Source organism: Sabethes cyaneus, chromosome 1, assembly GCF_943734655.1.
Source record: "Sabethes cyaneus chromosome 1, idSabCyanKW18_F2, whole genome shotgun sequence".
Taxonomy (NCBI): Eukaryota; Metazoa; Arthropoda; class Insecta; order Diptera; family Culicidae; genus Sabethes; species Sabethes cyaneus.
In genome coordinates this window covers 65303465-65316865 of record NC_071353.1, presented here as the reverse complement: position 1 = coordinate 65316865, position 13401 = coordinate 65303465, and the positions used below count along the sequence as shown (strand labels likewise).

The window sequence follows — 13401 nt, the reverse complement described above, 5'->3', positions numbered from 1 at the left end:
GTAAGTCCCATGCACATAGACCACTATAATGCGGAACAGAATGGTCATTCTGTTCCGGACCTAAAATTCATCATGAAAAAAAGCAGGTTGGAAACCTACTATTTTGTAATTTTTAGTGTTTATATAGTACATCTATCGATAAAGATGCGATTGTTGCAAAAATCTCATTTTTGACAAAAATGGTCAATAGACCACTATAATTCGGAACGGCTCAGTTCTAGGTTGAACCACTTCTATTATAACGTCATGAAGGTGCATGGTAGATAGTTCTTCGCTAGTCAAACTGATAGAACTAGGCGTAATGTTTACCAAAGCTAACCCTTCTGTTTTAACAAACCTGGATTTAAGGTCAAAATGCAGAAGAGTTCTCGGCTTTCAACCCAGCAGATATGACGACAATATTTATCTACCCACTCCTTTATTGATTAGCATTGGAATGCGGCAGTGCTGGTCCGATATTGCCTATTATGAAGGCCAAGGATAGCAATGTCCACATAGTGATAATGGACTAACATGTGTTATTAAATCTCGAAAATCAATCTGGCAGCAACTGAAAACAATTTGCAGGCAGCGAACAATGCTGTTGCTTGATTCTTTATTTTCTCTGTCCTAAAAATTTTCATGGAAAGCATTTAAGATCATATTTCTCTTGTCTGCTGGAAAGGTTTGCTACATAATTCTGTTACACATTATTTAAAAATTTATATTATATATTATGCAGCAGTCTCCAGTACATAGTGTACCATAATAAAAAATCTCCTTAGTCTCCTCTTAAAATGATAATTATAAAATGTGCTTTTGGCTATTTTTAAATACTTGTGTATCCTTTCGTAATGATTTGGTAATGTAAGCTGTTTCCAAAAACTTGATATTAGTTTGATTTGAGCTATAGGTGTGCTTAAGTTTTGCAGACTAATAAAGTATATAAGCGAAATAGACGACGTATTTAATGATGATTTTTTTGTTTTCTTAACTAACGCAGACTCTAGATGTCCATTCGGAAGCACGTGTGTACATCCGCAGAGATGTATAATGATGATGGAGCAAGCTGGTTTGAAATCGATCACTCCGGAAAAGCACATCCATCAAACTAAACACTGTACGCTGAGTGCAAAGTTCGAGGACGGAGTTTGCTGCCAGACAACCGGCGACATTGAGAGCAACAACGATGCCGTACTTGATGAAATATCAGCTCCCGGCCGACCACCGCGATGGCGAACGGCGGCCGATGATGGTGCCGACGAGGATTCCTTGCTTTTTCTTCCAATTGGCAATAACCGTACCATCAATCATGACCGCAAAATACACAAGAGAGCAATTTTGGATTACGAGCAGTTATTCGGGTAATTAAACTATCGTTTTGTGTTGTTCGTTTAATCGATCGATGTGTTGTGATCAACTATGACTTAATTTATACGAATATCTATTTTCAGACTGAAATTGAGTATACGCGTTAAGCAACTTTTATTATATTACTAGCTGACCCGACAAACTTCGTATTGCCACAAATTAAACTGTGCTGTACATAAATCATGAATCTTGAATAATCTTTTTCACAATCTAGAGTTTTGCAAGTTTCTGAGGATTTCAACCTTAGATGATTCATTTAGGCAGTTACGTAACGTAACTGTGAAAGCATGGGTAATTTAAAATGCAAATTTGCAATTTTGCCTCACAGCAAAGTAGAAAACAACTCCCCCCATTGCTGAGGCAGAAAGCGGGTGGTAAATCGGATATCAATATTCGTCGTGATTGTATAACATTTCACCGAATACCATTTCGCGTTAAATCTTAAGCGGAATGTACCATTTCAAGGAAAAAATTTTCGCGGAAAATACTATTTCGCAGAGGTGATCCTCTCCTTACACGCTGTCGCTCGTTTGGGCCCAACTGAAGGAAAGTAATAGACGTCAGTAGCCCTAGGAAAACAAATAAACCTAGACAGAGGTGATTTCTGCGGGGGGGCTACCTTCCGACGGCGGGTCGCCAGCAAATTATTAGTTTTAAAGTTTTTGAAATTGGCTTCAAAAATCGGAGGGCAAAAAATAATTTGTGGGATGTAAGTCGAATTTTTTTTAATAAAATCAATTGTCTGTGGGTTCTATAGCTTAAATAACTTGGAAAATGAGTGTATGCGTCTAACACCAAACAGAAATGGAAATTCAAACTGTAGAATTTGCAAAAATCGCCATTTTTTCTTTCTTTTCGTAGGTTTTTGCATGGAAAACAATAACATATAGCAGGAACAGATTTGGTTTTGACGTTTAAACTTTAGGTAAAAATGCATTAGTTTTGTTCGATTAAAAAAATCTCCTTCCGTTCAGTTGCCCAACACGGGAAGGACAAAAACTTGATAAAATATTTGTAGTAGCCTTATTGACTAATGTTTTATGGAAGAGTCTAAAATTTCTCGAGTTCGATTAGTTTTTGAGTTGCGCAAAAATACCCGTTTTATTTGTATGAGAGTCCTTATCCCACTACCACAGAGGTGAGGAGTCTCAAACCATCATAAAATAAATTCATGCCTCTAAAATCATCCACATGCTAAATTTGGTTCCATTTGCTTGATTAGTTCTCGAGTTATGAGGAAATTTGTATTCCATTTGTATGGGAGCCCCCCCCCCCCCTCCTAAACAGGGGAGGAGTCCTAACTCATCAAAAAAAATTCTTGCCTCCAAAAATCCCCGCATGCCAAATTAGGTTTCATTTGTTTGATTATTTCTCGAGATAAGAGGAAATTTGTATTTCATCTGTATGGGAGCCCCCCCCTCTTAAAAGGAGGAGGGGGTCATAACTCCCCTCCTAAAGAGGGAAGGGGTCTCAATTCAACATAGAAAAAATTCTTGGCTCCAACAACACCCACATGCCAAATTTGTTTCCATTTGCTTGATTAGTTCTTTAATTATGCACAAATTTGTGTTTTATTTGTATGGGAGCCCCCCCTCTTAGTGGTGGGAGGGGTCTCTAATTATTATAAGAACCTTCCCAGGCCCCAAAAACCCCTGCATGCAAATTTTCACGCCTATCGGTTTAGTAGTTTTCCCGGCATTCCGACAGACAGACGGACAGACAGAAATCCATTTTTATATATAAGATAAATCCTAAATTAAGTTTGAATTTCATTACAACTGCACCGCAAACATGGACACAAAATGATGTGAAATTGAATTTACATCAATACATCAGACAGTTATACACATCAGAATATACATCAGACAGTTTTGACTGAGAACAGAGATCCAATAGGTGGTCATCTGGATGAAATATGTATCAAGCTTAGTTGAAAAATTAAACTACAGATAAGGTTGCTATCCTAATAACAAAATAGTTAGAAAACAGATGTGGTAACTAACATATGACTAATTTCAGTCATAAATAAGTTCCTGTAACTATTTGCTGCCTTGAAAAGACGCATATAAGTTTGCTATAATGCAGAGCCGGCGTTTAGGCCGACAAACCCGTGCAGTCGCACAAAGCCTCGCATTTCGGAGGAGCCTCGCGCTTGGTAATGACTAGAGAAAAATGTTTGAAAAAATCTAGTGGGCAATCCCTGGCTGTATATATATACACCATAATTGGCTATTCAGAATATATTTGCATGATTTCCATTGTTTCTTTTTCGCTTTTATTTAAATGCAAAGTGTAGTGTTAAGAAAAAATCGATGAAAGTAGGCCTCGCTGCTTTGGATTGGGTCGTACATAATGTGCCAAGCTACTCGGCTCAGCTTGTACGCCGATTGTTTACGGAGGTTTCGAGCAAATGGGCACTTAGATCTTTCGAATTAATAAAATCTCCAGGCTCAGATGGCATTCTACCCATTTTGACGTAAGACTATGTCTTACGGCAAGTTTTGAGATAGGGTGTCATTCCAAAAAATCGAAAATTGCGAGCGTCACGAAAAATGAAAGGTTTTGAGCGCTAATAGCTCAGCGGTTTTCCGATAGATTTTCAATATTCTTACATCAATCAATCGGAAAATCTTCTAAGAATTGACCCAAATGAAAAAAAGTATGGATTCTTGATGTTGAACTATTGAAAAATTGAAAATAATGAACCTATGTTTTACCAGAATTATCGCTTCGTGATTGGTTGGAAGATTCTTTGCAATGATCTAAACCTATACAAATTTGATATCTGTGCTTGGGAAGTAAGCTAAAACAAGTCACAAAGTTTCCTCATTTCAACAAGATTTCTTAACACCGCGGTTAAACCTAGACCATTTTGATGTCCTTGCTTGGGAAGTACGCCAGAAAGAGTGACAAAGCCCTCTCGTGCCTACAGATTTCTTACGAACGCGATTAAACCTAGTCCAATTTGATGTCTGTGTTAGGGAAGTGTGCCAGAAAAAATGACGCAAGTTCGTTCTCCCAACAGATCGCAAAATCTTTACTACGAGACGATTAAACCTCGGCGAATTTGATATCTGTGTTGGAAAAATGTGCTACAGCTGTAGTGTTCGGTTATAATACGACTCTGTATGAATACGCATGCTTGTCGTTTCATTAGAAGTGTAGTGAAAAGATATGCTGTTGATAAAATAGGATTGAACTGGTAGAATCTCTTCAACGGTGGGTAAAAAAACAGTCTTTAATTTCAGTAAGGTAGCAGGAAAGCAATAGTTTGTGTTCTTGATTTCGTTAAATTGTTTTCAAATGCAGAATCTTTTGAAAATTGAACGTATGCAATGTTACTACTTGGATAAATGTTACATACAACGCATGTAGCATGTATATATGTTGCATATAGCATGTACACATGGAGAATCGAATGATTACAAGCAAGAATATATGCTACTATCACTACAAAGAGACTTACGTAGTCCTGCGTCACCTATATATGCGGTCGTGTCTTGTACACAACCCCTCTGATTTTTTTTACAGAAAATCACTAAAATATCAGGAGACGGCACTTTGTCCTTTCCCTGATATTGAAGAAGCTTTCGATTACATGTCTTTCATTTCAATTATTACGGTTCTTTTTCAAAAAGGAATTCACCACATTCAATGAGCTAGATTCAAGCAATGCTCCCGAGCAGAGAAATCACAACATCATTGGAAGATACGTCGGTCACGATTTCGGTGATCAAAGGATGTCCACAATGAGTTCTCTCCCTGATAACCAAGCTGTTATGAGAGTGATGCTTAGGCCGTCAACACTCAACGTAGAACTTATCGTCAGAGGAAAGTTTAACGTAGTACGGTCAAGTTGTTTGTTAGCCCGCCAGTAAACACAAAGTTAGATTAAAACTTCTCGGTCGGTGGTCTCTACAGTAGGTGGAGGAAGAGGCACAATTTGTGTCTAAAAATAGCCCAACCAATGTCGCTACGTTAATAAGGGGGATTGTCCAGCGCCTCTGTGGCTCATAGGTATCAACGGGTACCAACGAGCCACATGCCCTGGCAGGTGTTGTGGGTTCAAATCCGGCTATAATCTCAGATTAGAGCTTGGTTCGACCAATACACCTTCCAGCATTGGACAAAAGGTAGAAGTCACAACGACAACTTGTTAAGCGTAGCTGCCTATTACACCCCCCCCCTCCCTCCTTCCTTTCCACTCTTTCTCCTCCATTCCCGAAAAAATCCTTCATTATTTTCCTTACCGTCCCTTCATCAATTGTAGAACCATCGTTTCAGAAAAAATATTAATATATGCCTGACCGCATATCAAGGTCATGACTAAAATCACGAAGTTTGGTCAATAAACAATCAAATTTTTCATCTCGTGCCAGAACCCATTAGCGGAACTAGGTAGGGGGGGCTAAGCCCCTCCTAACAGACTTTTAGCCCCCCCTAGAAAAATGGATTTGGCCGACCAAATAAAACTACGAAAAAAATGCCGGAGGCTACAGCCCCCCTTGAAATGAGCGCTAGTTCCACCAAAGCCAGAACCTTGAATACTTGTGGATATAATTCCTTTAAAAACTCAAAATAAAGTGTGAATCGTGATTACGTGATCGTGAATCGTGAGTTTGTAAGTTGCATGTTGTATGTATGTTCCGCCAACTCCAGAACGCCTGGACCATTCTCCACGAAACTTGGCACATATGTTTCTTGACATAAAGGAATCAGCACTGAGGAGTTGATAAAAGGGGGCGGTCTCTAATAAGGGGAAGAGGTCGAATTTAATAAAAGACGTTGCGTTTCTCTTGTATTTAGACCGAGTAGCTGGAAGACCAGTCGCGCAAGGAGCTGGAATGCAGGACGGACGGGGTTAGGTCCATCGAGGTAATATATATATATGAAAAAAAAAGAGTTTGTTTCTTTTTTTGACGTAGGACTACGTCTTTGTTTACTATACTGGGACTGGGTAGCACTTTGTGAAAACGACAATAGAAGTGTAACGTTTGAATGAAAGATTTCAAATGCTAATAACTACTAAACTACTGAACGAATTTGAACAATTTATATGTCGTTGGATAGATAAAATGACCAACAATTTTATAGAGGGTAAGAGAGTAATTTTAAGGAGGGCGTAAGAGGGGGGGCTCCCATATAAATGAAACACAAATTTCCTAATCAACTAATCAAGCAAAAGGAACCAAATTTGCATGCAGGCGTTTGTGAAAGCATGAATTTATTTTAAATTTATTTATTTTATGATGGTTTGAGACCCCTCACCTCTGTGGTAGGAGGATAAGGACTCTCATACAAATAAAACAGAATTTTTTGCGAATATGCCATATTTTCTGCTATGTAACAAGCGATAAGCTGTGAAAGTAAACTAGTAAACCCTTCTCGAAGCAAAAGACAGTGGATCGAAAAGAGAAGGACATTCGAATGGAACGTCATATTTGCGATGAACGTGCTTTGGCTTCAATGTTATTTGTCACCAATGGCTCTTTTAAAAGCGACAAGCTAGCTAAAGTAAGATTATTGAAACATATCAAGCTACGCATAATCATATTGAATACATTAGTCTGTGGACTGGTCATTCATTACCATTTCAAACTTTATGATGCACACAAGTGATTTTCAAAAGAAATCTCTATGTCTCAAAGGTTGCAGGCGTTGTACTTATGAATCCTCGTTCACGTATTATAGCCTCCATTGCATTCAATGAAGAATTGATCCTGAATATTTCGCTCTTTTCTTTTAAACATTCACTTAAACAATAGCACTCACAGTTTCTTATAAACAAACATATGCGAGAAATGCAGTTTACATTAGTCTTTGATCTGATTATCTGATATAGTCCTACGTCACCCTTTCGTACAACCTTTAGGGCCGTATACCTTGGAGTTTTTTATATGGATTTTCAGAGAACAAACAGATGCATAATTGGCTACGTGACAAAAGGTGAAGTTGACTGGGATAAAGCCAACAAGGCGCCGACGAGGAGCGTAAATATAAATGCTTCTTCCACCATAACTTCGGAACTCCTGGACGGTTCTTCAAACTTGGCGCACACGTTCTTTAAAATAAAAGAAACAGCGCAGGGTGGGACAAAAGCGGAAGTGCAGTTGGGGCGCGTTTCGCTTGCGTTTGGATCGATAGCAGTTGTACAAGCGGCTGGATGGAAAGAGAGGGTTTCTGAAAGGGAGGCATGGAATGGCCATTGACAAGGGAAAGGTGTAAATACTTAGAAAAGACTGTCTCGCTTTATAGGTAGCTCAACTCTGATACCAGAATACACTATGGAAGCCCCTTCCCCTCCGCTTCAGTCAAGCGAAATCATTGGAAAACTCCTACGCATCTCGTCTATGATGATATTAATTTAACTTATTCGAGCTATCCCAGTCTTTCAGGCCCTGAAGTCGGGGATCGGTAGATGGGCTTCCAGCATCCCTTCTCAGGCAAATGTCGTGATATTCCTTCATCCGGACTGCCTGAATTGATTCCATCTTCCAGCAAATTTCGTTCTGCCAGCTTAAAACCATACTCTCTTCCCAGTAAACCATTTGGTTTATATATCTCGATTGCAACTGAGAAATACGACATCATATCTGAACGAAAAAGTTATATTTCACGCCAGAACAGATTTGGAACATATATGTACCAATGTGGAGGCAATATTCGTGCGAAGCGTAATTCTATCTTGCATTTTATACAGTGGTTTTTATAACACGCAACTTAATACTCCTGAATATATATTAAGATATAACTTAATGTTGTAAACATCTATACTGCTTTATAATTCACAGTCATTACTTGTATATGAGGACACACACGACTGCAAAACAACTTATTGTTCACTTTGTTTTGACATACTCTAATCATTCTACAATTCCAATGTAAAATTGATATGAAAACGATTTAATGTGAACTTTCTATTACGATTTTGTGTTATCTGGGAATTGTCGCTTGTTTAGACGAATCGTTCGATGTCATCGTTCTTACGGATATTTGACTCTGTGCGCGTACCTTGTTATGCCAAATATTTGGAGACTACTACGAAGTTTTTCGGTCTGATAGGAGCGCACAGAACAGTTCTAGATCCCACGGCGGTGGGGTGCTAATTGCTGTTCACCGATGAATCAAGGCACAAGTCGTGAAGAAAAGCGCTTGGACAACCATCAAGCAAGCCATTGGGTGTAACTCAAACTAGAAGGCTATTCACTTTACCTGAGCGTGCTCTACCTGCCACCTGACCGAACGCGCGCCCTCGCGCTCATGAAAGCTCATACTGAATTGCGGCGTGTTATTTGTACGCAAGCACTGTCTGTCGACGAACTATTGGTCCTCGACGACTTTAATCTTCCCAGCGTAAAGTGCCAGATCTCCACTGATATATTCTTGTATGTAGATCCATTACAATCTACTTTCCATAACGGTATGCACACACTGCTGGACAGCTACAATCTTAACCTTGCATATGTGTCAGCATCTCAGAATACGACAATTTTTTTTGTTAGATTATAGTCACTTTAACAGCTTGGGTTATTCATGACTTCTGCAGGGCTGGGATTTGAACCCGGGTCCTCGGCATGAGAGGCGTGAATGCTAACCACTACGCCGGAACTGACCCCTACAACGACAAATTGTTGTGAACATATCTTTTGGTTTAAGCATAAAAACTGCTTTTGAAATCCCAGAAATCAATGACACGTGTATGGATTTTGAAGTATTTTTTCTCGAAAAGACTCTTTTGGAACTGCATTGATTTTATTTCAAGAATATCATTTATATTTTTATTAGATAAAAGTTATCTATTCTATCCGATTGAAATGTTGTTGGGAAAATGACATATAAGCGTTACGTGTACTTTATCGCGACCACTTTCATTTGATTTTGCCGTAAATGTCCAAAACAGGATACGCGTAACGTCTGTCCGAAATAGATAAATCACCCAAGTAAACAATTTTTGTTCTACCATATTTAACATAATTTTGGTTTACTTTCATTACAGAATCAATACAACCGATTATGGAATATATTCGATAACTAATCATCGCAGAAAACGTTGCATTATTGGTCCGAGGTGCCGCGACGAGCACCTTCGTTACCGACGCTTTGATGGACGCTGTAATAACATTGGTCCTGGTCAGAGTCTTTGGGGCTCGGCAGGATATCCAATGGAGAGAATACTTCCACCAGCGTATGGCGATCGTGTGGCTTCAGCGCGCACATTGGCCCGATCCGGCAAACTACTGCCGAGCGCTCGCAAAGTTTCCGCTCATCTTTTCGATGACATGCATGTTCCGGACAAACATCTCAATGTATTGATGATGCAATTTGGTCAGTTCATTGTACACGATATTACTAAAAGTAAGTCAGCAGCCGAGAAAGTAGAATGCTGTCTTCATGGTGGAAAACTTGCGTCATCTAACCTACACGTGGCTTGTTTTCCTATAAGCGTCTCCGCAAATGATCCGTTTTATTCCCGCTTCGGTGTTAGATGCATGGAATTTCTTAGAACTGCCACTGTGCCAAAACATCGTTGTCAAGCAGGACATGATAGACAAATATCATCAGTAACGCATTTCATTGACGGATCTGGAATTTATGGAAATTCTGCGAGTGAATCACATAGTTTACGATCGCATGTTGGAGGTCGTTTAAAGTCCTTGGTGCATCATCAACTTAAAAATGAGTTACCTCCTCTAGAAACAACAACGAATGCCTGTAGAATAAGTGCTGACATGTGCTTTAAAGTTGGAGATGATAGGGTGAACCAGATAATAACTTTGGTTGCTGTTCATACACTTTTTTTAAGGGAGCATAATCGAATTGCCGATTTTCTACATCGATTGAACCCACACTGGAATGATGAAATAATTTTTCAAGAAACACGTCGTATCATCGGTGCTGAGTTGCAACATATTGTTTTCAACGAATACCTTCCTAAGGTAGTAGGGCCACGCTTTATGAAAAAATATAATCTACACGCACCGAAAGGACACAGCAAGTTTTATAATTCAGCGATAAATCCTTCAATTACAAGCGAGTTTTCAGCAGCAGCATTCCGATTTGGTCACTCAACGATCCCTGGCCAGCTGGAGTATGCATTAGCTGGTTAAGCTACTTATACGTTTATAACAAAGTATATGAACTTTTCAGGCTTCCGAAAGGTGTGCTGGACACACATAAAACCTTCTTCAATCCTTCACTGATGAGTGATCCTGAATTTTTCGATCGTCTATTCCAAGGAATCCTTGCGCAACCGATGCAGAAAGTGGACGATAAATTTTCGCACAGTATATCTTGGTTCTTAAACTCGCAAGAAGGAAAACAGTTCGGAAAAGACCTTGTCTCCATTAATATACAGCGTGGCAGAGATCATGCTGTTCGGCCTTACAACCATTACCTACGTTTAAGCGGTAAACACATGAAACTAGATTTTAAAGATTTCGATTCGAAGGTGAATGTCAATCATCAATTATATTATATCATACCATATTTATTAGTCTATTTAATAGATTGGATCGAAATTGCACCAAATCTACGATTCTCCTGAAGATGTAGATCTTTTCGTTGGGGGAATCCTTGAGCATCCCGTTGAGGGTGGAATTGTTGGTGAAACATTTGCTGAAATTATCAGTGACCAGTTTTCGCGACTCCAGCAAGGAGATCGTTATTTTTACAGTAACGGAGAGCAAACGAATCCGGGGCATTTTACGAAGTTGCAGATAGATGAACTTCAAAAAGTAACGTTGGCTGGCATCCTGTGCGCCAATATGAACAATCAAAATAACTTTGACGTTCCGTTGCATGCTTTTAATCTACCACATTCCAATCAGTGAGTGTGATAGTATTGAGGTACGGGGTATTAATTTTTATTAAAATTTATTTTTATTTTTAGCAACCCACTGGTACCGTGCAAATCCAACAAAATTCATAAGATTGATTTGAGATGGTGGAAAGATTAGTTTTTGATTCAAAACGCTTTCACTACAAATAACATTTCCAAACTGTAATAGAAATGTTATATCTTCCAATTATAAGTTGAATTGTAAACGTTCATATATGTTTGAAATAGTAAAAGTTCTTAATAAACTGCAAGTCTTAGTTTCAACATTGGAAAACTGAAGTGTATCTAAAAAAATAAATAAATCTGAAATTATAATTTTCGTTAGAATTGTTACTCAATCCGTTATACAAATTAACCCACCGCTAACCCTCACCACCAAAAAGCACTTACAGAGCCCCCTGGTGACGGGCACCAGGGTAATAGTAATAAAAAGAAAAAGGAGTTAAGATTTATCTATATTATTATACTGCTACCAAAACAAACTTTGAATATATTTAAAGCAGTGAAACAATCGATGAGAAATACAATGAGTACCCAGTGGATTAGTAATCCTTTGAAGGGTTTGATGATTTAAAATAGTTTATAGAAGTTGAAACGGTTATAAAACATACTTCTTCTATCTTAGAGGAATGTGTTTAATCTTAACTTGAAAGTGTTGTAATTTTGAATGGATTTAAGCTCGCTGGGAAGAGAATTGTACAATTGCGGTCCTTTAAACGTTATTCGCCTTTGACCTAGTCAGTAGTAGTAGTAGTAGTAGTAGTAGTAGTAGTAGTAGTAGTAGTAGTAGTAGTAGTAGTAGTAGTAGTAGTAGTAGTAGTAGTAGTAGTAGTAGTAGTAGTAGTAGTAGTAGTAGTAGTAGTAGTAGTAGTAGTAGTAGTAGTAGTAGTAGTAGTAGTAGTAGTAGTAGTAGTAGTAGTAGTAGTAGTAGTAGTAGTAGTAGTAGTAGTAGTAGTAGTAGTAGTAGTAGTAGTAGTAGTAGTAGTAGTAGTAGTAGTAGTAGTAGTAGTAGTAGTAGTAGTAGTAGTAGTAGTAGTAGTAGTAGTAGTAGTAGTAGTAGTAGTAGTAGTAGTAGTAGTAGTAGTAGTAGTAGTAGTAGTAGTAGTAGTAGTAGTAGTAGTAGTAGTAGTAGTAGTAGTAGTAGTAGTAGTAGTAGTAGTAGTAGTAGTAGTAGTAGTAGTAGTAGTAGTAGTAGTAGTAGTAGTAGTAGTAGTAGTAGTAGTAGTAGTAGTAGTAGTAGTAGTAGTAGTAGTAGTAGTAGTAGTAGTAGTAGTAGTAGTAGTAGTAGTAGTAGTAGTAGTAGTAGTAGTAGTAGTAGTAGTAGTAGTAGTAGTAGTAGTAGTAGTAGTAGTAGTAGTAGTAGTAGTAGTAGTAGTAGTAGTAGTAGTAGTAGTAGTAGTAGTAGTAGTAGTAGTAGTAGTAGTAGTAGTAGTAGTAGTAGTAGTAGTAGTAGTAGTAGTAGTAGTAGTAGTAGTAGTAGTAGTAGTAGTAGTAGTAGTAGTAGTAGTAGTAGTAGTAGTAGTAGTAGTAGTAGTAGTAGTAGTAGTAGTAGTAGTAGTAGTAGTAGTAGTAGTAGTAGTAGTAGTAGTAGTAGTAGTAGTAGTAGTAGTAGTAGTAGTAGTAGTAGTAGTCAGAGCTCTAGTACGTAGCAAATGATTAGCTTGCCTAGTGTTTAGTGAATGATTTGTCTTTGAGATTGGGAGATTGTGATGCCTGTTATTATTATGCAGGCAATTTGCTACCTCCAAGTTTCATTTGCTGTTTTTTTTGCATAATATATGCTTTTTTAACTGCAGCGCCTCAGTGAAATAGAATTTAAAACAAGTGGTGTATAGAGAAATTATAGAGTTAAGTATTATCTACAATATTGTTGAAAATAATCTAGCTTTATCTTTTGTATTTATGGTGTTATAGAGCTGCAATACCGTTGCTAGCTAAAAGAGCGCACGAGCCTGAGAGGAGAAGTAGAGTTTGAATCTGGTTATAATTGGTTTCCATTATAGCTTGGTACGATCCGTGGATCCCCCAGCTTAGGTAAAGAGGACTGGTACACATACTTAGTAAGCGTTGCTTCAATAACCCTCCTTTACCTAATTTTTCGCTCTTTCCCCTTCACGCAAGGGAGTGGCAACCCTATCCTTACCCTATGTGTTTGACAGTAGCCAACATCTACTGTCGGTACGGGTATTATTTTCAAAAATCTGGCTGAGATT

At 38.3% G+C, this 13401-nt stretch overlaps 1 protein-coding gene across 1 annotated transcript; it reads left to right on the top strand.

The window, feature by feature from the left end:
- The first annotated feature begins 1032 nt into the window (after positions 1 to 1032).
- Positions 1033 to 11306, top strand: LOC128745772 (chorion peroxidase-like). The gene is made up of 5 exons (XM_053842848.1): positions 1033 to 1343; positions 9347 to 10438; positions 10498 to 10798; positions 10857 to 11176; positions 11240 to 11306. The coding sequence occupies exons 1-5, from the start codon at positions 1033 to 1035 to the stop codon at positions 11304 to 11306; spliced, it is 2091 nt and encodes a 696-aa protein (XP_053698823.1).
- The last annotated feature ends 2095 nt before the right edge of the window (positions 11307 to 13401 follow it).